Here is a 23,820-nt window from a genome sequence, read left to right as displayed (position 1 = left end):
AACTGCCAACATAGCGAGATATCGCCACTCGCCTAAACCGATAGGCCGAATAAGGAGAACGTTGACGAGACAAGCAGCTATAAGGCGCAGCCATTAGGCCCGCGGTAACTCTGGGGGAGCTGCAAAAATCTGCATCTGAGATGGGAGAATCTGTCGAAAGCTCAGCCATTAGTCATGGATTCCACAAATCTGCTCTTTATAGAAGAAATGCAAAAAAAAAAAAAACAGCCACAATACCCATCCTACCAGTGACGGACTGGGATTAAAAAACGGCCCTGGCATTTTCACCAACCCGCGGCCCACATGGGGACGCGCGTGCACGAGCCCGCAACACACAGATATAACTTCACATGCACGGAAATATCACGCAAGTTTGTAGCCCCATTGGTGTTGAACTCTAATATGCATAAAAACTGAACCAAGAGGCATTGGCTTATTAGTGGGCCGAGAGATAATGTAGGTCTACAATGAACAGGGTGAAAGGGGCCGCGCACACCCGACGATCCTGCCGCCTCGTGATTGGCTGGCCCAAACGGCCCATAAGGGCCCGGGGCCCTTCTGGCATCTGCCCAAATGCCAGACCGTCCAGTCCGTCACTGCATCCCACGCACTACAGCTATGGTAAAAAAAAAATAGTGCCGCACATCAGCCGGAACACACTATTGCTACCGTGAAACATGACGGTGGCGGATTAATCGTCCTGGACAGGAAACATCATTGAGAAGAGACTTTGTTTTGGCTTTGGTCAATATTTAGTCTAAGTAAATATTTCCCTTTATATTCTACTCTTGGTGTTTTTTTCTCTAGAGCCATCTTTAGATTGGACAGTGTAATGATCAGAGGAAACGGACCCAGAATTCAGCCAGACCAGCAGAGGTTCAGATCAGGTTCTTTATTAACAAAAATCAAAGACTGAGGCAAAAACCAAAAAAGACCTCACAACCAAAAGACGGCACCAAAATAAACAGACTAACGGGGCAGGCAGAACAGGAACCGACAGGAACAGGATGGCTCAGATAACTGGAGACAAGGGGTCAAAAATCCAAAAGTAAACCAATAAACAGAAACTTGCAGGAGGAGACTCACCCATACTCAGACGACCTGGCACTGATGTCTGGTCTCAACTGTTTATATGGAGGTGGAAGCAGGTGAAACCGGTCAGAGATGATTGCAACAGGGGTGGAGTAAGGCAGGTGTGCAGAGTGGGTAATTAGACCAGACATCAGTGCTGAGGCTCAAAACAAGAACAGACAAATCTAAAAAGCTGACAAGACAAGAGGACAGAAACAAACTACACACACAACTTACAAAGAAACAAAATCACTCTAAAGAAAAAACCTAAAACAGAAAATAGAGCTTAGACTAAAACAGATGACAAAACCAGATAACCTAACAGTAAAATAAAAACCCAGACAGGACAAAAACTCAAAGAAAGCAGAGAACCTAAAGCAGGAGAGTAAAATGGACTCAAAAATAAAACCCGAACAGAAACCAGAATATTACAGGACAGTTTACTTTTCTTGTAGTCTTCTTTTTTTCCTTTCATTATCACTAATAATTGTGTGTGTTTACCACTGTCACACCCGAATTTCCCCATTGCGGGACATTAAAGGAATTCTTATCTGATGGTAAAACATGGTGGTGGCAGAATCATGCTGTGGGGATGTTTTTCCCCAGCAGCGACAAGGAAGCTGGTCAAAGTTAATGGAAAGATGGAGCTGAATACAGTGCAGCCATGGAAGAAAACCTTTTAGAGGCATCAGTAGGCTGGGGTGGATGTTCACCTTTCAGTAAAACAATGGCTGTAAACATACAGCCAGAGCTACAGGGGAATGGTTTAGATCAGGGGTGTCAAACATACGGCCCGCGGGCCGGATCCGGCCCGCCGAACAATTTAGTCCGGCCCTGTGGCCATATGCATTATCATTATATAAAAAAAAAGAGCTCATCAGATTTGACTTTCACAAGTGGAGCAGTATAGTGCTCCGCTTGATTTATGAATTTGAATAGTTTTATTATGATTCATGTGGGGAAGGTAGGAGAGTAAAGGAAGAACAAGAAGAAAACAAACAAAAGGTGAAAGAAAGAGGAGATAAAAGGAAAAGAATGATAAAACAATTATTGAAAAAAACATGTACTTCGTTTAATTGAAAATATGCAGTTCCTATATTGTCCACGAGGGGCGCTGTGTTTTAATTAGCAGATTAAGCTTCAGGTGAGGAAAAATGTAAATCATTTCTTAATTTTTATCTGTTTGATGTATTTTGTCATGCAGGACAGTGTTTTTAAGTTCCAAAAAATGTGAATAAATGTTTTTCAACATTGTACAATCACTGTGATCAGTTCTTATGCATAATGCACAAGTAAATGTTTAACTGAGTAAAAGTATTGTTGAAATTGCACATACTTTTCTTAAAAATGCTGAGGTTATTCACAATATATTGTGTAAAAGTGAAATTAATTTAATATAAAAATCAACAAAAAGTCCACATTTATTAGTTCTATTTAATCTTGCAATGAGTTTACTCGTGTGGCCCTCTTGAGATCAGATAAAGATGTATGCGGCCCCTCAACCAAAATGAGTTTGACACCCCTGGTTTAGATCAAAGCATGGTGGCCCAGTTAAAGTCCAGGCTTATGTCCAGAGTCTGGGGAAAGACTTTAAGATTGTAGCTGACAGATACTCTCCACCCAACTTGTCTCAGCTTAAGCTAGTTTTACCACACAATGGGGAAACATTTCCGTCTTTAGATGCTTAAAGCTGGAAGAGACGTACCCCAAAACTCCGGGAGCTTGTCGGGATCAAAAGGTGAATCTACAAGGCGTCAACTCAGGGGGATTCAGTGAATACGGACGCCAAAGTTCTTCAGTAGCCCTCCCCAGACAGACGTGTGTTATCTGTAGTTGTTCACCTGACAGGTGTATCGACCCTGAATGTGGTTTAAGTAGGCCAGTAGTGTAGCTAAACCCAATTTCACTAATCGGCCCCAACTTCTTGGTATAGAGTTCCTTCTCTGTTGAAAATGAAAGCAGTAAACATCTCTATTGATGGTTTTGAGTGGTGCAGATGGTTTTCTCTTAAAGAACTGCAAAAATGTAACGGGCATTGTGCAAAGACACACCATCTATGGGTTCTTTAGTTACACATAGTGTCAGAACATAAGAAAAACAATCAAACCCCAGCCAGGTTCCAAATGTCTTTAGTTCTAATCTTGAATTTTCTAAAACATACTGAGATTCTGCTGTTTTTTTTTTTTAATCAATTAAGCAAAGATATAGCCAAAGTGGGACATTGTGAAAAACATTAACACTGTAATGATTCAACAACTCATTCAACCGTTAACTTTAAGTAATTGTTTTGTCTTTACAACACTATAATTTACATTTACAATCATATTGGCTCACTTCTCTTTGCAGCTTTGCTTCAGATTATTAGGTTTTGCAGGCATTTGCTTCTGCACAGCACTTAATGACCCATCTCAACATTTCATAAAGGTCAAGATCTGGACTCTGACTGCGCCGTTGCCACTCACTGAGTCTTCTTATTCAGCCACTCTCTTGTAGGCTTGCCATTTTCCTCTTCCCATTTTTCCATCTTTCTCAAAATTTACTGTCATAGGATGTAACAATTAACATGTAAAGTAACACCTTTAAATTCTAAGAGATGGCCGTCTTTTACATTTGATTATTTTTTTTGTCTATTTCTTTGATCACACGGGTTTTACAGCTAAGTTTGAAATGAGGCAAGGCAAGGCAAATTTATTTATATAGCACAATTCAGTACAAAGACAATGCAAAGTGCTTTACATGATTAAAATATAGGAAAATAAAACAGAATAAAAGCAAGTAGGGATAGTGTAGAAACAAAAAAGAACATTTGAAAACAGTAAAACATTTTAACTTGAACATTCAAAGGCAATTCTAAACAAATGTGTTTTTAATCTCGATTTAAAGGAACTCAGGCTTTCCGCACTTTTACAGTTTTCTGGAAGTTTGTTCCAGATAATTGGAGCATAGGAACTAAATGCTGCTTCTCCATGTTTGGTTCTGGTTCTAGGTATGCAGAGCAGGCTGGAGCCAGAAGACCTGAGTGGTCTGGATGGTTGATAAACTGATAACAAGTCTGTGATGTATTTAGGTGCTAAGCCATTCAGGGATTTATAGACTAACAGAATTATTTTAAAGTCTATTATCTGAGATACAGGGAGCCAGTGTAAGGACTTTAGAGCTGGGGTTATGTGCTCTACTTTCTTAGTCTTGGTGAGGACGCGGGCAGCAGCGTTCTGGATCAGCTGCAGCTGTCTGATCCACTTTTTAGGCAGACCTGTAAAAACACCGTTGCAGTAATCAATTCTACTAAAAATAAACGCATGGATTAGTTTTTCCAGTTCCTGCTGAGACATCAGTCCTTAAATCTGGAAATGTTCCTCAGGTGATAAAAAGCCGACCTTGTAATTGTCTTTAGATGCTTTTGAAGGTTCAGGTCTGAGTCCATCACTACTCCCAGATTTCGGGCCTGATTAGTGGTTTTTAGTTTAAGTGACTGAAGCTGTGTGCTAACTTTTGATCTCTCCTCTATTGGTCCAAAAATTATTACTTCTGTTTTGTTTTTATTCAACTGAAGAAATTTTTGGCACATCCAGGCATTGATTTCTTCTAGGCATTTACTCAGTGCTTGAACTGGTTTATAGTCACCTGGTGACATGGTGATGTAAAGCTGTGTGTCGTCTGCATAGTTATGGTAGCTGATGTTGTTATTTTTTATTATCTGAGCTAGAGGGAGCATGTAGATATTGAAGAGGAGGGGACCCAGGATGGACCCTTGGGGAACCCCACGTGTGATTTTTGTCATCTCTGATGTAAAGTTACCTACTGATACAAAAAAAGTCCCTGTCCTTTAAGTAGGATTTAAACCAGTGAGGTAAAAAGTTCACGAAAATTCCCCTGCACAGGTTTTAAAAGATATAAATGTTTATCCACCAGTGGGTCATTCGTCTTTCTAGAGAATTATGGACTCCAAAATATATGGAAATGGTAATCTAACCCTTTCCAGATTGATTGATTGTAACAATTGTTCCTCTCTATTACTGACTTTCCTGCTTGGCTTTGGGTTAAAACAATACTTTGACTGGTAGATGTTTTTTTTTCCTTTCAGTTGCCTACACCAATATTTAAAACTCAGTCAGAGCAGGTGATAGCCGATATTTCAGGCTGATCACAACAGCAGGAGCAGTGCTGAGCTCCTCAAAAATATTCTAAACTAAAATGAATAATGAGCCGTCAAAGCCGGTTGGAGTACTCAAAAGCCTACAAACATCGCCCAAGTTTTCAGCAGACTGATCAAAACGGCTGGCAGCCAAGTAACTGCTGAAACTCCAGCTTTTACAGAGGACATCCTTTCATTTAGTTTGATTAGCAGTAACTGAATCCTGCTTTATTCCCTCCCTGAACAAGCAGCAAGGGTGTACAAGCTTGTTGGTTGTTTTTTTCCAAGACACAGATTATTTATTATGGCTTTTTTGTTGTAAATTCTAACATAGTGGATTATATAGTGTGTTTTTGTGAGATCAAATTTTAATAATTTTTGAACATATTATAGATTGCATGATTTTATTTTTATTATTATAGCCTTGATTTTATTTCTCATTAGGAGCATGCGCGGGTAGCACTGCTTTTGATGATGAAGAACAAATATGTGCCCCTCTGATTCTACCGTGGCCGTCTCGTTGCACCTGTGCGGGGTCTGCTGGTTTCCCTCAGGTGCCGGCAGAGATTGACGCGCCAGGAAGCCCCGCCCCCTCCCTGCGTCACGCGCCTCACGCTGAGCTGCAGCCCCCTTTTTTTTTTTTTCATTTCCAGTCTCGCGGATCTCCATTTTCTTCTTACCCGATAGCCAGGAGCAGAAGACTAAACGCTTTTCCAAAATGAATGAAGAGTACGACGTCATCGTCCTGGGCACCGGGCTCACGGTGAGAAAGCGGCAGCCGACGCCAAACAGAACGGAGACGTGATTTTGCCACCTGTTACCCGCGCGGTTGGTGTCCCGACAGCTCGGCTCCGAGATAACTAGGCCCACTTAGCTAAGTAGCTAGCTTAGCCGCTAGCTGACGGGGAGCGGCGGCGTCACGCAGCGGAAACTCGACACCGAGCAGCTAAGGGCGACCAGTTAGCAACATGCTACGCGCTGTCAGCGGAAAGCTCGCTGTCGGTTAAAGCTGCGCGAGAAGAGTCGAAGCTTGCACTTAGTGGCTGTTTGTGCAAAACGCGTTTACACCGACGCTAATTTAAACCCACATACGTCACCGACGGAGCGGAAGTAGAGCCCTGCTTCAGTCGAGCTTTCCTCTGGCAAGATTAAAAGGCGGTTAAGTCCGCTAGCGCTAGCAAGGCCACTGACTAATTTCCCCCTTCATTTCGCTTCTTTCGGGGAGCTTTTTGCATATTGTTTGTATGCACAGCCGTGGGTTTCGTGTCGGGTTCTGTGCGTCTGGTCGGAACGCGTGGGACGAACCGAACCCTCCTTCAAGTTCAAAAGATCGTGAAAACGACATAAAATCTGGGCGGCGAAATGAAGCCGATTACACATTTTGGCGAAGATCCCTCGTCTTTCGCGGATTTAGCTGAAACCTGTAACTCTATAGCAGTGCTTCTCAAATAGTGGGGCGCGCCCCCTAGGGGGGGCGCGGTGCAATACCTGGGGGGGCGCGTGTGACCCTGGGGAACAGGCTTTTTTTTTTTTTTTTTTTTTTGCCCGTACTAGTATAAAGTGTAATTGCGCATCCACTACAGTAGGGGCAGTGGCGCTCTCATTGTTACTTTTGTCACGTTTGCGACAGTGCAACATTTTACGACTTACAGATTTGCCTTGGTTACCAGTGTTGAGTCAACAGAAAGCTTCGTCTGCGTTCTGTCTACAGCCTCCGTTATTCAACATAACAACCCCCAACATGAAAAAGTTTTTAACAGGGATGAAAAGGAAAGCGGAGAGAGACAAAGATAATGAGACAAAAGAAAGTCACCCGAAAGCTAAGACGAGGAAATACGACGAGGCGTATTTAGTGCTTGGCTTCACGGTGACTACAGTTGGAGAGGAGGAAAGACCGCTGTGTTTGGTGTCTAAAAATGCTCGCAGCGGACAGCATGAAGCCAAATAAATTAGTGCGTCACCTAAATATGTTACACCCCAATCACGCCGATAAGCCGTTAGAGTTTTTTCAGCGAAAACATGCTGAATATTGCCAACAGTTATCCCGCTTTGTGAAGGCTACTTCAGTAAACCATTGAGCGCTGTTAGCATCATATAAGGTGGCGTACCAAATTGCGCTCATTTTTATCAAAAAAAGAAAGAAAAAATGAGCACAAATTGTTTAATTCATTTTGGTTTTGTAGGTTCAAGTGTTTTATATATTGTGCTCCTCAGTTAATGTTGCTGAACTGAATATATATTAGTTATTATTTTTTTAGTTTTTGTAGTTTATTAATATAATTATTAAATATTTATTGATCTGATTTAATTTTGCAATGGTGCAATTAGTTGGTCAAACATGTTTACAGTTTAAACAAGGATTTATTTTTAATTTCAGGCATTGATGCATTTAAAATCTTTTCTGCTGCAGACTTAAAACACGATTTAATAAAGTTATTCTTTGTAAGTTTGACCATATGTCTTTCTTTTTTTCTTTAATGTTAATAAGGATAAAATGTTATGCAGGGATGGATAGTCAAGGTGGGGAGTGGGGGGCGCGAACAGTTTTCTTCTTGTTAGGGGGGGCGTAACAGAAAATAATTGAGAAGCACTGCTCTATAGGGTTGCTCGGCCTGCTCTGTTTTAACTTGGACACTTTTAAGGAGGCGTATCAGGGTCGCTGGTTTGGGTGCGATTTTTCTGTGGTATTCAAGTATGTTGTAACGCTGCGAAAGTCTGAAACATTCACTGTGCCATTGCTTTATGGAGAGCTTTAGACTCCTGAAGGCCTCCTGACTGGCTGTCAGTTTTATATGGCGGAGGCATGTCATGGAAACCCCGTGATGGCTTTATTACAGGCCAATAAGCAGCTCTGCGCCATATGCCAGGAGCTGAATGACTTTTCCTGCACTCTCCCCCAACCCGCTGGAGTTTGCTGTAAAAAAAGTAACTACTGGTGTTTAGGATTGCTGACCCGCTACAGTCGTCACTGCCACACAAAAAGAGAGGAAGGAAGGGAGAAAAAAAATCTACTACATTCCTCAGACTGGGAACATGAGAGAGAGAAAGTGTGTTCCGTTAAGGTTTACAGGGAACTGTGTTGTTCAGACTCACATTTGGGTGTGGCCTCAACAGGACTGGAACTGAAAGTACGCCTCGCACAAACTCTGGAGGTCCGGTTCAAGGCAAGAGCCTTCCAGCCAGTCAACACGCCGTGTATCTGGGGTGGTTTCAGTTCCCGATGCAAAGCGGTGACTTCACGGACATCTGCCACCTTCCTCTTTTTTGGGTTACACAGGACGGGGCCCACGTAGATGGAAACGAGCCGTATGGTGCCCACTGCCACGAATGCTTTAACGGCATAGTTTTGTGTTTTCGATTCATTTGGGTTAAAGTACTGGGTTTCGGTCTTTAAGTGAAAATACACCTTTAAAAACGGCCCGTCTTTTGCAATGTGTAACATCAATTAGAGGGGTTTCATTGGTAGATTTCAATGTTTTTATTTCTTGTGGGCTACTGGCACATAAGAGGAAAACGTGCTGCTCCTTTGACGGAGAGGGTCATTTCAAATCCAACTGAAAATGTAGGCTTACCAGTGATTTGTATGTCTTTTACTTTTAAATCGTTTTTACTAAGCTCGAAAGGTCCAAGGTGGAGTGGAAATGGATTACCAAAAAGGGTGGAAGTTCTTCTGAATATGAAGGATGGATGCGACTGGATAAATCACAGGAATTAAACAATATCAAGTTAGAAAAGCAGAACGTTTGGTCTTAAAATATATTTTGTGCCTATCAGACATGAGGGAAAAACCACATCCTTATCAGCCAGAAAAATAGATTTCACAAAACAAATGTTTCTTTTCTCCATTTAACACACCTTTTGAATCCTACGTTATCCACCCTACTGTCAGATGTGGGTGATCTAGTATAGATCTACAACAAAGTGTTGTGTTTTTCCTGTTTTCTAAGCTGTGGCTAGGTGCTGAAGGGACAAAATAGGGCTGGACTAATATAATGAGAGCATGCAGTTTGGACACTGTTGTCAAATATTGTAACGATGACGATAGAAATCGCATTTAACCCGTATTTTTCCTCAGCGCTGCTTCTTATCATGATCTCCCTCACATCTCCCCCTGGGCTTTTTGAACCTGCTCACTAAGATCTGTATCAGATTTGGGGAAGAAACGGCAGAGAGAGTCCATCCCGCTGGCCAAATGTACACTCTGCTCAAAAAAACACAAGGAGCACCTTTTAATGAGTGAATATGGAGTCAGGTAGGCTTGTGGATCATAGATCAGGTCAGTTCAGCAGTAGAGGTGGTTGTTAATTGGTGTCAGCAGCTCTGGTGCTTATGACTAAGGGGGCAACAATGAGACAAGGCCAGAAACAGGAATGGTTCTGCAGCCATTTTTCCCTCCTCTCTTTTGACTGCTTATCAGTAGGTTAGCTTCTGACCAGGGTCAGAGTCACTGCTGGTACCAGGAGGTGATGCCTGGACCCTACAGAGGTTGCACAGTAAGTTTAGGCGCTTGGACAAATGTATTGACTGTCACCAATGGCTGAGTCCTTCACCAGGCCTTTGACTTTTATTCTTTTTTTTTTCTTTCTGGCCTACGGGTCAGTTTCTCAATTAATAACGAAGCCAAGAGACAAAATTATTTATAATGCTGTTTTTATTGGTACACACAAATAGGCTGGGGATTACATCTTGATTTTAAAAATATTGAGATTTTTAAAGAGATATAAGATGGTACTATCATTTATATGGAGATGGTCTATGTTTCTTTATTCCCAGTTGAGATGTGAGCTTTTCAAAATGTTCCTTTACTGTCTTTGAGTGGTTTATAATCTGCTAGCTGAGATCAATTTATTGATTTATTTATTTTTTGCATGGTCAATGAAATATCCAAGCCTCTCAATGTGTCTCCCAGCGGTCCTCTGCGGTTCCTGTATTGCACACATTGCTATTATGACTACAATGTGATAAACTGTGAAGCTCTAGTGAAAAGACGATCTTCATTGCAGAAACCTTTTCTGTTTGTCATTTAATTCTTCATTCAAGGCTCTGCTGCTTCAAGGTAGCTTTCAACCCATCAACATTTGAGCCATTTGTAGCTCCTATACTGAGGGTATAAACCAGCGATGTGTCTAAATTAGTCCCCGAGGGTCGATATCCTGCATGTCTTACATCTTTCCCCGTCGAGCACATCTGAATCCAACGATTGTTCATTACCGGGCCCCTGCAGAACTGCATGCTGAGAGGACAGTTAAACCATTTCAATCAGTTGCCGTGACTTGAACAGCATTTGCATTTTGAAGAGCATTTTGCGTTTTAGTTGAATTGTCTTGATCGATTTCTTTTAGGGGATGTTTGAGCTCACAGATAAAAAAAAAAAAAAAAACTTACAATCTCTTCCCTGTATGGGAAATGCTCTCAGATGTCACTCTAAAGAGAAGCATTTAGGAGATGGTTGGAGGATAGAAAAAATGGACAGAAAACACAAGGGTTGAATCTATATCCATAGGACTAGAACTATAGGCTACAGCGTGTTTTCATGAGTTGATGAGGCTTTTTAAACAGGCTGTATAGGAATAAGATTCAGTGAACATTTTTATTTTTTTTCCCCAGAAGTTTTCCCCAGTCTCTTTTTGAATAACTGTTTATGCACAAAACCATCTTACCCTGCTCGCCAAGGGGATTGCGTGAAAAAGATCTCCCAAATCCACTCTGGTCTGATTCCTTCCTGCTGAGGCCTGCCTCTTCTTTTCATAAACATGAACGAGGTTTACTTCTTACAACTCTAAGCCATGTTCCAATTATATGGTGAAAGCTAACGGAAGCATGCGCAGCCACCAAGAGGAAGCTAACAGAGAAACGAGGATACCCACTGGCGTTACGTGACGAATGATGGCATGGGGGACAACCAATAGATAAGGTGACACCTCCAGATCTTGAGGGACAGAGGGGGGTGAGGACGGGACCAATCCCTGCCGTTTGGTCCAAATGGCAGGGATAGGTCAGAGTTTTTACAGGTTTTTTTTTTTTTTTTTTTTTACTTTAACCTCCTTTTTCTGAATACATAATGTATTGACTGTCAGGATGAAAGGGCCATTTCACCCAGCATGAAAACAGGCCAAGGTAACTTCAGTCCCACTGACATCTCCCTGTGTCTAGCTTTTGCTTTTACGTGGCCTTAAAATGAGACCTAGGTCATGTTAAATTACTGCTCAACTCAACAAAGAAACATTTAGAAGGAATCTACTCAACTTTGCGTTACTAGTATGGATGACTACACACTCGTCTCGCGCTCCTTTCAGTTCCACTCCCCTTGCAAAATAGATGGCAGTGAGAAGAGATAAGTCTAACAAAATTGATACCTTAGCACTCTATGAACTCACTGGGTTCAGCTGAGACGCTATGTGGGGTTACCTAAAAAAAAAAAGCGCACCTAAAAATCCTTAAATTTTCCTTAAAATTGATGGTGTGCCTTATGGTCCGGAAAATATGGTATAACAGTTGTAAAGTGATCAGCTGGGACCAACTAATGGAGTCATGACATTTCTGGATTTTTTTTTTTTTTTCCTGATTCAACTGGTTATAGACATTCCTATGGATATGTCAGTGTTGTACTTTAGGGACTTTCAGTAATTAAGAGATAAAAAATAGTTAGGTGGTTCGGTTGAACTGTAGCATTAAACTGACCGTGTCCTTTAGTTAGAAACTGGTATCTTAACCTCAGCAACAGAGGAATACCTTGTGGTGGATGTTTGGCTACTTCTGTATAAGGAGAACGGCTAAATCATATAGAGTAGAGTCCAGAGGCTGTTTGTTGTTTTTCACAAAACACATTTTTAACTCAAGCTGTCGAAAGTGAGGCCTGCCTTCTGGGAAGTTTTAGGATTTTCCATTTGTTTTCATTAGATCCTTAGAAAACATTGGCTGCTTCTCCTTTTTGTTTTCTGATCTTTTCTTACAATGTCACACAGTAACAATGGTTGTTTGAAGAAGTCAGACTAAATACGGTGGGAAAACGCACATTTCTGCTAGAACATCCCACGGCCTGCTAAATGCTATGAACTTTAATCTCCCCTTCCCATCCAGATTTTTGGAGTCGGTTGCAAACTTTGCAACTATGATACTTTTTAGATCTCAGGATTGTTTATAAGATGTTGAACATATCCAGCGTCGACTAAACATCCAGAAACCTTTCAGTTCCAACCACAATAGATGGACCAAGTCATCCCACAGTTTAATTGAATCATTTACTTCATCGTCCTCCTTTTTTTCTGGGAGGGCTAGGGCTGGGCGACATGGACCTGAAATAATATCTCAACGCTTTATACGTTTTTCTTTTCATACAGTAATTAGAAAAAGGCATCTCTGAGTCGAAGCTTTATCCCAAATGTCACAGGCACATTTATTTAACAAACAGCTGTAGATAAATGAGAAACGGCTGATGACAAACCTACTTGAATACCTAAAAGTAGAATTATAACGCAACAAACCATCTTGATCTAAACTATATAGTCTCATCGTCTTTTTTTAATGAATTTTTTTTATCTCTGATCAGCCCAGGCTGATCCAGAGCTGTCTCTGAGTGCTGAAGTGCTCCAGACTGTTTCAGAGGCGAGCCGAGCAACCAAAAAAAGTTCAGCGAGAATGAGCCTGTCTGGTTAAGATGTTATATTTTTAATCCGTATTGTATTTTCCTCCCCCTTATAATTTTATTTTTAGATAAACAAATTCCCCCTCCATTACTCCCACTGCTGTTCAGTTGTGAGGCCTAAAACTGGTGCTCATCACAGCTGGCCGCCAGGATCGCTGCGTTGAATGGAGCCGTTTAAGAGCAGCGTTGCTCTGCCGGCCGCTTTCTGTGGACGTCCGTGCAGGAAGCTGTAGACGGTGACCTCACTCTCTGAGGCTTTCTTTGTCCTCCTCCTCCTCCTCTCAAAGCCTGTAGTAGTAAAACTCGTTTCACGTCTCCAGTCACGTGATGCACATCACAGCCGCTTACTTCTGCAAACTCCCTGCTCTGGTCGCGTTAAGGCCTCACACAAGCATAAATTCCAGAATCTCCCTTCGTTACGGAGGCTGTAAACATCCAGCCTTTATTCAGTGGATCAGTGCAAAGAGAAAAGTTAGTGTCTAGACCTTTTGTAACCTGTTTTTTTATATATTATTTGCTTTGTGTTTTCTTTTCAGGAATGCATTTTATCAGGCATCATGTCAGTGAAGGGGAAGAAAGTTCTTCACATGGACCGCAACTCGTACTACGGCGGCGAGAGCGCTTCCATCACGCCGCTGGAAGACGTAAGTTTCCCTAAAAACCAATCGCTACACCGATTTACTGTAGTAGGAAAGTGCTGCAGACGCAGCGGGTCGGTAACGTCGGCCTGCTGTCTGGTTTTACTTAAAGAGCGATACTGAGAGAAAGCGCACGTTACCCTCCTGTCTGCATTAGCAGCGACGGCGTTTATCAGAAATCAGGATGTTGGTCAAAGCTTGAGTTCCTTCCTCCCTGCAGCTCTACAAGCGCTTCAGCCTTCCCGGCAGCCCTCCTGATTCCATGGGAAAAGGACGAGACTGGAACGTGGACCTGGTCCCAAAGTTCCTCATGGCCAACGGTATTCCTTACCTGCTTCCTTTGATCACGACGCGCAGCTTTAATTTCTCCACATGGCAGCGACTGTAGCAATCAGCTTTTATGGCTTCCTCTTCATGTGGGGGGGTGCTGAGGACTCTCCACCAGACACCTGTCAATACAGCAATGCTGATTAAGAATCTTTTTTGATTGAGCTTAGGTAATACTCAGTGTCTGAGGAGCTTTTTTTTTTTGGAGATGGATGCTTAAAATATATTTGTGTTTGCTGTTGATCTCGATGTTCCCCTTTTTGGCTCGACTCTGTTAGCAGAACAAAGTGTCGGTATAAACCAGTGAAAATAAAGAAATGTGTGTTTAGAGCAGCAGAGAGCTGTGTTAGAAGTCAGAACTGCGGGTCTTTGACCGCCACAGGGATAACCTGCCGGCCTCAGGTTAGGAAGTAATGCTGCTGATTTTGTGTTTCAGGTCAGCTGGTGCGCATGCTGCTGATCACACAGGTGACTCGCTACCTGGATTTCAAGGTGATCGAAGGCAGCTACGTGTACAAGGGAGGCAAAATCTACAAAGTCCCCTCCACCGAGACTGAGGCCCTGGCATCCAGTAAGTGTCTGAAATGTACCCAAAAGTTCGATCCCTGCTTTCATCGAGCGGCTCCTTCACCCGGTGCTCCTCCTTGTCTGCTAAAGGCCTGATGGGCTTGTTTGAGAAGCGACGCTTCCGGAAGTTCTTGGTCTTCGTGGCCAACTTTGACGAGAACGACCCTAAAACCATGGAAGGCGTCGACCCGAAAAAGACAACAATGAGGGCCATTTTCCAGAAGTTCAGCCTGGGACAGGAAGTTATCGACTTCACCGGCCACTCCCTGGCGCTCTACCGCACAGACGAGTCAGTGTCGCCCGTGGCTGCTGTTTACTGGTGTTGAATTTACTGTGGGGGCCTAACTTCTCATCATCTTCCCTCAGGTACCTGGATCTACCCTGCCTCGACGCAATAAACAGAATAAAGCTTTACAGCGAGTCTCTGGCCAGATACGGCAAGAGCCCGTACCTCTACCCTCTGTACGGGCTGGGAGAACTGCCACAGGGCTTTGCCAGGTAGGAAGCGCTTCCTGGAACGTATAACGGACTGTAATCTTTGGGTTGGAGCACCTTTCCAGTTTGGGATTCTGCATATGCAGCACAGTAAAATCATCCATTTGCAAAATGCATGTTACGGTATTTATATTTGTAGAACTATTAAGGTGATTTTTGAGCAACAGCAGGTACTTCACCTGGTCTGTCCTCTCTTTCCCCTCTCAGCGCTGAGCGGCTTGTATACAGTCTAGGCGCTGCAGACAATTGATCAGGGATACAGTCTCCAGCTCAGAGTCGCTCTGACTCAGTTCAAAGATCATATTTTCCCAGGTGCAGGGAGCCAAAGAAGCAAAAGATTTATCTCGCTTTAGAGCTCAAGTGCAGTAAAATCTGATCGCTGTCAGGTGCTTTTCACTCCTTTTTTATTGCACTCATAACCATCTGGGCTCTGTGATCTCATAAGCATAATTAGATCACACATTTTCTAGCACGACGATAAAAAAAAACGAATAAAAGACTGAAATTTGCATTTTCAGTTGAAAATGCAAATGTTGTCCTCAGCTTTTGTCCAAAGGTTAAATAAATAATTATGTGCAAACAACTCAAAAACTATTTAGAAAAAAAAAGTCAGACTTGAAAGAATACTCATATGGCCTCCTGGAATCATCTAATCATTGAAATGTTAAGATAGTTCATCTTTTTTCATCTGAAGATAATTTCAGTTGTAGAATAATTTCCTCTAAATGAAAATTGCCCTCAGTTAGCTGTTTAGTGATTTTTTATTTTTTTTTTTTTAAGTCAGCAGCAGCGTTGCTCCTAAGAGCATCAGAGGAATGATGAACCTCTTTAAGAGCTACGCTTTAATTTAGGAATCTTTTAATACTTTGTGTCTTTGCCCAGTTAAAGCTAAACCGAGTGAAGATGCATTAAAAGTGAGATTATTAAACAGTTTCTAAGCCGATTTAAAAACATGCCCACCTCTTTGCTGCAGACTTGTTGCCGTGTCGGAAACTGCTAGTTACTAGTTTTCAGTTGACCGTGAAGTGGAAGGCTGGTTTAATTTATGTTGAGACTATATGTGAAAGTTTAAAAATCCCTCCATAACACCAACCTGAACGTTCATGTTTACCAGTGGAAAATTGCATTATATATTTATCTTTTTGCATAAGAAATGTAGTGTTAAGGTATTGGTGTAAGTCACAACTACTCAGCTGGAAATTATACATTTTGTTTGTGTTTTTATTTGTATTTTAACTTTGTAATGATCTGTAAATGTACCTTCTGTGAACAAAATGATCCCTTAGATTTCCTTCTTGATGACAGACTCTTTACTGTATGAACAGGACTTCAGTTTAAGAAAGCTGTTCCTCTGCAAAGTCCAAAAGAACGGCTATGTGTTTTCATGTAACACCGTATGAGTCTGCTGGCAGAAATCACCCTTTGAAATGTAGATTTCTGTTTTAAATGTTCCCCATTTGGTTTGCTACCAGGTTGAGCGCCATCTTTGGTGGGACGTACATGTTGAACAAGTCCGTAGAGGAGATCGTGATGGAGAACGGGAAGGTGGTGGGAGTCAAGTCTGAGGGAGAGGTGAGCACACAGTTCTGTCTGGCTTCTAATCATGGCCCACCAGCGTCACACGCTATAAACCACGCTTACTGCCCTACACTCAGACACAATGAGCGAGATGGCTGATTTATACAAATGCATCTACCCAGTAACATTTACAGCAGTAGTATTTCCAATAACCACATTTTCAATCCAGCAAGAAAGTAAAACGGGTTAAATCTGAGAGGTTAAGTCCCTTCGTGGTGTGGTGGATTAAGTCTTATGACTTTAATTTGGGGGACCAGGGTTCGAATCCTGGTCACGTCAGCATCCTGTGTAAAAACTCTGCCAAACCTTTGTGGGTTTTAATGTTTGGCTGTCAATTTAAAAAAAACAAAAAACAAAGAAAATGATGACGGGGTTGATCTTTTGAACTTTTCAGCTTTTTAGATTCCCAGTTGGCCATCAGCTAGCCTTGTTAAGCAGCTCTCCCTGTTTATATATGCATTCTAGGATGGAGGTCTCCTACTGGCACAGTTTTTAGATGCATTTCTGCTCCAGCACACCAGAATCAAATGGACGGATCGTCACTAGCCCCCTGCAGAACGTCATGCTGTCATGAGGAGCTAATTCAGCCACGTGGTTCAGGTGTGCTGGAGCAGGGATGCATTTTGAGTAGGTGTCGAGGACCAGATTTAACAAATCCATTTTGTCCCTAGCAGAGGTTGAATGCTTAAAGGAACAAAACATGACACCGCTATATTTTTCCCTCATGTTCCTCCGGCTCACTTCCTGCTTCTCGGCCTCAATCTAGTGCTGACCTGTGCGAGCTTCTTGTAGAAAGCAGCCATGCTGAAAAGTGGCGCAGTCTGTTCAGTAGTTCATTAACATTGACAAGCAATTCTTGGCAGGAGTTCAAGCTGTAAATCAAATTAGAATTTGAATCTTCCTGGATCAAATACTCCTGAATGTAACTGTGCATGCAGACTGAATCTGAAAATATGGATCACTATTAACTACCTTTTCATAATAATGACCTAAATTAGTGATTTTATTGGGATCTTTATTTAGCTATTGTTGCTTTGTTAAAGCATTAGGTCCCCCTCAACTACACTTCATTCTGTTTCGCTCCCCTCAATCTCTTGTATGGTTTCCCTACCCAGATTGCAAAATGCAAACAGCTGATCTGCGACCCTAGCTACGTCATGGATCGTGTGAAGAAAGTGGGTCAGGTGATCCGAGTCATCTGCATCATGAGTCATCCCATTGCCAACACCGGCGACATCAACTCTTGCCAGATCATCATCCCACAAAATCAGGTTAACAGGAAGCACGGTGAGCTCATAAGCCAAGAGAAAAGTTCAGACCCAGGTTTTAAGGTTTAATAACAGATGGAAATATTTAGCGTACACAGTGAAGCTGTCAAGTTATAACTTTGTTTTTTCTCTTTGCAGACATCTACGTGTGTATGATCTCGTTTGCTCACAATGTGGCTGCATCGGGTAAATACATCGCGATTGCCAGCACCACAGTGGAGACGAACGACCCTGAGAAAGAAATCAAGCCGGCCCTCGACCTCTTGGAGCCCATCGAGCAGAAATTTGTCAGCATCAGTGATCTGTATGAACCTACCGACGTGGGCACTGAAAGTCAGGTAGGCTCAGTGGGATGACACATGATGCTGTATTGTTTAACTTTCTGAGGTTGCAATACAGCTTGGCCGTCAAAAGTCACTAAATTAAGCAACTCTGCTCATTAATATGAAAAGAGAGAATGATTATGAGGGACATCGGTAAGGAAATGAGAAACGTCTGTCTGGTATTACATTGGGATTTATGTGCATCATTCGGTTCAGAGCAGTGTCAACATGGCCTGTAATCAAGGAGTGTGCAGTTGACAGGAAAGCACTGGTCCTGTGTTGTCAGCAGAGACTTCGTTTCAGCCACCAGTCTAGGATGGTTGAGGATTTGGTGGTACTTCTCGTTGCAACAATAATCATGCAACGTTAAGTTAGTGACTATTAAAAAGAGAGTACTTTAAACCTACAACGACATCTAAACAAGTAGCGCAGGAACACATGGTCGTAAATAAATCACATTCTACTAATATTGAAAGATGAATCAGGATAAGGCGATTGAGGGTTTTGTTAGAAGTTATAGGTTGTCAGTGAAAAGAAGCCAGAACTGGGCAAATTGGGTCCGTCTTTGCTGTTGTTACTACGATTCTGGGCACAACGTTCTGAATCAGTCACCATTTTAAGGAGCTGCTGAGACACCCAGCAAGTATAGATCACTGGATCACTTTGTGAGAGCTTGTCCCATACGTACCAGGTGTGAACAAAATGGTTTTAGTCACTTGTTTAATTATGTAACCTGAAAGATGAGTCTTGTTGAAAACATCATTTCATCCAGACAAGTGACTGATGGGATCATTCTCAGGTTTTCTAGCTGTTTCTTTCACCACAAAATAAGCAGAAACAAATAAAATGAGTGATATGCAACAATTGGTTTAGTTTGTCTATGAATAATTATTCCTTTGTGCCAAGGGCAATTATTAGCAAAGTTGGTGCTTTAATTCAAATTTACTTAGACAGGGAACCACTTGATTATCAGAAAACCGAGTGAATTCAGCCACTGGTGTTTTAAAACAGCACTAACAACTTCTCCATACAAAACCCTTTATCAACTAAATGCTTCAACTTTCTGTTAAAATACTTCATTCAATAAACTTTCACTGGGCTAGTAACATTTAACTAGACTACTAAGTAAAAACAACTGATAAACTAAAGAGTTATAATAATAGGGGAAAATGAGAATACAGCTGAAAAACTAATATAGTAATGCAGGATGTCACAATTAGTGTGAATATTTATGTTTAATAAGCAGGTTTGTTGTGAGGAATGAGGTCAGATTAGCTCTAAAACCAACAAAGAGCAGCTGCTCAGTGTTCATACAACCAGACCACAATGCAAAGCAGATGGTAAAACTAATTTTTTTGATACAATACTCTTTCAAAATCATTTGCTAAATAAGAAATAACATTTTGGATAATTAATATTCCCATCATTGTGACAGATGGAATAGTTAGCTGTGTTGTAAACAGCAGAACTAATGGTAGCTTTAACATTAGCAGGACTTTAGCATTAGCAACCCCAATAAATGACTATCATCTGTTTCTATGCAGTCACATATTTATTTATGCGGGTTAGGGAGAGGAAGGGAAACACAGAAACGGAACAAGCTCATGTTACCAGAGTTAAAGTGACTCTTGATCCGTTATCAACTTTGTAAAATAAAGCCTGTAGCGCTGATAGCTTCAGGTGAGCAGTTCTGGGCCTTTTCTGGGCCCTTTCTGGCCCTAACAATTTAAAGCAAAACAAAAAGAACGCTCAACGTCTACAAAATGCTCACCTTGCCTCATACCCATAATTTCTATAATTGATGAAACGTAGACACTTGGGTCACCCAGGGGTCAGCTGCTCAGTCAGCTCAATCTAGCTGTCCTGGCCCATACATGTTCTGCTACAGGCTCTCTGTGTCCGGCCGGTGGTATTACTGTTCTTTTAGCTGCTCCTGGGCTATCTTTAAAACATCCCTGCCATTTCTGGCTATAGTTCTTCTCACTGCTAAAAATACACTTTTTGCTGAATTTATTGGACTATAAGGCACATTAAATATTCTTCCCAAGTGTGTAATTTCACTGTTATCACGCCGCCCCTCCACGTACACACATACTACGTGAGGGAGAGCTGCCCGTCTCTGCCAGGAGGACAGAGTAGTTGGACTACACTGCCCTGTTTTAGCATAAAGCAAAAGTAAACTTAACTGGTATGTTGAATTAACTTACTTGGGTTATTGCTCCTAGCGCATACTCCAGGCACGGTCTGCCTTGCATGAATGCACCTCTGGTTTAGATATTACCGTCAGGCAGTCTCGTAGACAGCTCAGGGGTCCTGTTACGGGGTGATCAGGTAGTGACAGTGTACTGTAATCCTCCGGATATTGAGTGGAGCTTAACAAAGTTGTACGGTAATCGTACATAAGGCGCACCGGATTATAAAGCGGACTTTCAATTTTTGAGACGATTTTAAGGATTTTGTGCGCCTTGTACTCCGAAAACATACGGTAATTTATTTTTAACACCAGAGCACTGACTCTAACAATCGTGTCGAAATGGATCCAAAATACTTAAATGACCACTTCTTTAGGTTTTAAGTGTTGTTTTTTTTTTTTACTTCCATTCAGTCAAAAATTAATTTAATTTTCTGTAAATTTATTTGTTGATGGACCTGCCGGTTGGCAGTGTGGCAGTTAAAGCAAATGCTGATAATGTGGGCCAAAGACACCATGGATAATGGAAACAGAACTGGACTTGGTACTAAGCCCAGAAGAACGGCATCATTTCTTTTGGGAAACTACGATATACTGAAATCTGTCGGCGCTTTGAGTTAAACCAACTGGGTGGGACATGAAAGCCAGAGTGAGGGTCTTTCAGGAAGAGGGACACATGTTTTACATCTTCTGGGTTAGGCCAGGGGTCTTCAACCCTGGTCCTCAGGGTCCACTATCCTGTATGTTTCATGTGTTTCTCTGCCTCCAGACACCTGACTTGAGTGAATGGGGGGTTAACAGGCCTCTGCAGCCCTTGGTGGCATTTTATTCAGCTGTGGTGGAGCAGAGACCCATCTAAACATGTAGTTATAGTTTTAGTGTTTACCTGAGGCAGGGTTTGAGTTTGCAAATGTTTCCAAGATGATGAGATTTGGTCTTGAATGCATTACTTTTAATGGGTGTGAAAAGGGCCATAAAAAAAAATAAACGAGGACATAAAAATGACCCGTACAGTGAGCGGTGCAGATCATCAGGTTCATAATTGCCAAAATAAACCGAAAATGTTTTTTCAGTAAGGTCTGAAGAAAGCCAACTGACAGCATGAAGCAGAATGTCGTTCTAGACATTAAAATGAACGAGTTTAAACAAATGATCTCTGCATTTAATGTATTTTATTCTCATAACCCAGCGGATGTGTTTACCATCTGATCCTCTTCTCCCTCCTAGATCTTCATCTCTCGCTCATACGACGCCACAACTCACTTTGAGACCACCTGCGACGACATCAAGGACATCTACAAGCGAATGACCGGTTCAGACTTTGACTTTGCTGAAATGGAGCGCAGAAAGCAGGACGTCTTCGGTGACGCTGCAGAGTAGAGGCGGCACATCCACAATACTCCAGATTAACAAAGACGACAGTTATGGAATTCGTAAAAAAAAAAAAAAAAATGATACAAATAGATAAACTACAGAAATATGTACCCATGGGTGGGCTAACCAGATATCCAGGTATAAGGTTTGCCCACTGTGGAAGTTATGGTTATAAGATATGGAATAATGTTGGATAGGGTTCAGAAAGGGAGCATTGCTTTTCCAGATCTCGTTCAGGTGGATGTTGCACTAAATACAGTTTATTGCCTATTAGACCGTACTTTATATCCTTGTGAGTCATCATGTTTAGTTGAAGCAAAATCCAAAGACCCTAAATCAAAAAAAAAAAAGAATTTGTCAGTATCTTAAAAAAAAACGATGGGTTTAGGGTGGGTGGGGTCCAAGTTTTTGTCATTATTCAGGTTCGACAAGATGTAAAATATCTCCAAACACCGTTTTGTTTCTGCGGGTGTGTTTGTTTTCCATGTCTGACTGAAAGAGAGGTGGCTTTGGCTTTGTCCTTTTTTGTATTAAATCTTGTGAGCAACTGTTCCTTGCAGGGTGTCGTAATTCGAGCAAGTAGAGCCGCAGCAGCAGACCGTCACGTGAGACGGCGCCTGAGCTAAGACGTGTTCATGCCGTCTCACCCCTGACGCTGCCCAGACGGCACACTAACCGAAGTCACGCTGATGACCGTTGTCAAGGGCAGGCCACCTGAAACTATTCTCAGCAGCTGGAGTTACCAGAAAGCAGCAGAGACTTTTTGGATCCACGTCTTGCAACACGGTCCAAACATCGATAGCAGATGGCAAACATGGCTCACTGTAATTGCTTAAGAAGGACCAAATGTATACGGCTGCAGTATTGAACTGATGAGAGCCTTGTCTATGCTTTGAACAACTGTCAAAGGAAAAACACTTGGCTTTGGCTCAAATGATTTCTGTACTGCGAAGCAAAATAAAAAAAGAAATCACTTGTATTTGTTCGTATTGTATGGGAAATATCTATTTTTTTTTTATTTTTGTTTAAAAAATTTGAATTTTTAAGAATCACCAAACATTAGGGATGCACGATACATCGGCTTTTAACATCGGTTTTGGCCGATTTTAGTTATTTTTTTAACACACCGGTATCGGTCTGATAAGTAAAACTGGGCCGATATTAAGAACTCATGTTTGTTTCCACCCATGCTATTTTTTTTGGAACATGTGACATTGACAGTAATGCGTCACAGCCAAACTTGTGGTGTTGTTTTTTTTTTATTTTTTTAAATGAAACCGATGCATTGTCAGCAGTGTGGCCATTTTCACGTCAAAACAGGACATACAAAAAGCATCGTGTAAGTCTAGACTATAACCCACATTAAAAAAAGTTATTACAACAGTTTTCAGTTGGTAAAAAAACTAACATTTGATCATCGCAGAAACGTAAATGTGTGTCCATTGGTAAATATCAGTTATCGGACATGACATCAATATTTATATCGATATCGGCCTATATTTTTTTATATCTGTGCATCCCTCCCAAACATTCGTTACATGGGAAGGTTGAGTTGTCCGCTCACTGCAGCGGTATTGCGTTCGACAGGAACCTGGCAAGACAGCAGCTTTTTTTTCTTTCTTTTTTCTAATTCTGTTTTGCCAACATCATGTTCAGCCAGGTTTGCAGGAGAGAGAAAAGCACAATCCTGGGGTGGGGTGGTTTCACTTTCACCTCCAAACATCAACAATGCTCTCTCCTCCATAGGCCCTGAAAGAAGAAATCAAAGCTTTGATATTTCCACTAAGGATAGCAGGTTTTACTAATGCATCTGGATGCAAAGTGCTTTTAAACACATACTAAACTTGAGTGATGGGGTTGAAGCATTTGGAAACCAATAGCAACTACTCCTGTTTTACATTTATAATTAAATTATTAAACTGGCTCAACCCAAATACAGTAAATGACCCAGAAAAGAAATGATTAGCGATTACCTTCCCACCACAACGTTTCACCCATAATTTAGGGTAAATAGCTTCTCTACCAGGGCTGTTTTCTCAGGTAAATTATTGGCCCTGGTGTCTGCAGCTCAAAGAACAGGGTTAGATAAAGGCCCCGGGAACTGAATTAGAATGAATTTATTAATTTACACCAGTGACAAAGGAACGTAAGCCACAACATAGCCAGGGGCATCATATTTTAAAGATCTGTCAATAAACCATGGCGATT

General features: G+C 41.7%; 1 protein-coding gene across 1 annotated transcript; it reads left to right on the top strand.

Annotated features, from left to right (window-relative positions):
* The first annotated feature begins 5,837 nt into the window (after positions 1-5,837).
* On the top strand, positions 5,838-22,591 carry gdi2 (GDP dissociation inhibitor 2). The gene is made up of 10 exons (XM_012867742.3): positions 5,838-5,969; positions 13,388-13,495; positions 13,710-13,809; positions 14,253-14,387; positions 14,474-14,672; positions 14,750-14,881; positions 16,351-16,450; positions 17,572-17,743; positions 17,863-18,062; positions 21,466-22,591. Exons 1-10 carry the CDS (start codon positions 5,925-5,927, stop codon positions 21,616-21,618), a joined length of 1,344 nt encoding a protein of 447 aa, XP_012723196.2. The 5' UTR covers positions 5,838-5,924; the 3' UTR covers positions 21,619-22,591.
* The last annotated feature ends 1,229 nt before the right edge of the window (positions 22,592-23,820 follow it).

The sequence above is a fragment of the Fundulus heteroclitus genome, chromosome 17 (assembly GCF_011125445.2).
Source record: "Fundulus heteroclitus isolate FHET01 chromosome 17, MU-UCD_Fhet_4.1, whole genome shotgun sequence".
Taxonomy (NCBI): domain Eukaryota; kingdom Metazoa; phylum Chordata; class Actinopteri; order Cyprinodontiformes; family Fundulidae; genus Fundulus; species Fundulus heteroclitus.
Note: the sequence above shows the minus strand (reverse complement) of the source record. Positions and strands in the feature narration are given on the sequence as shown.

Bases quoted from the DNA above. Each gene is read 5' to 3' on its own strand.
- gdi2 (XM_012867742.3), top strand. From the start codon at position 5,925: ATGAATGAAGAGTACGACGTCATCGTCCTGGGCACCGGGCTCACG. The intron at 13,496-13,709 runs GTAAGTTTCCCT...TCCTCCCTGCAG, and splicing joins CCATCACGCCGCTGGAAGAC to CTCTACAAGCGCTTCAGCCT. The intron at 14,673-14,749 runs GTCAGTGTCGCC...ATCTTCCCTCAG, and splicing joins GCGCTCTACCGCACAGACGA to GTACCTGGATCTACCCTGCC.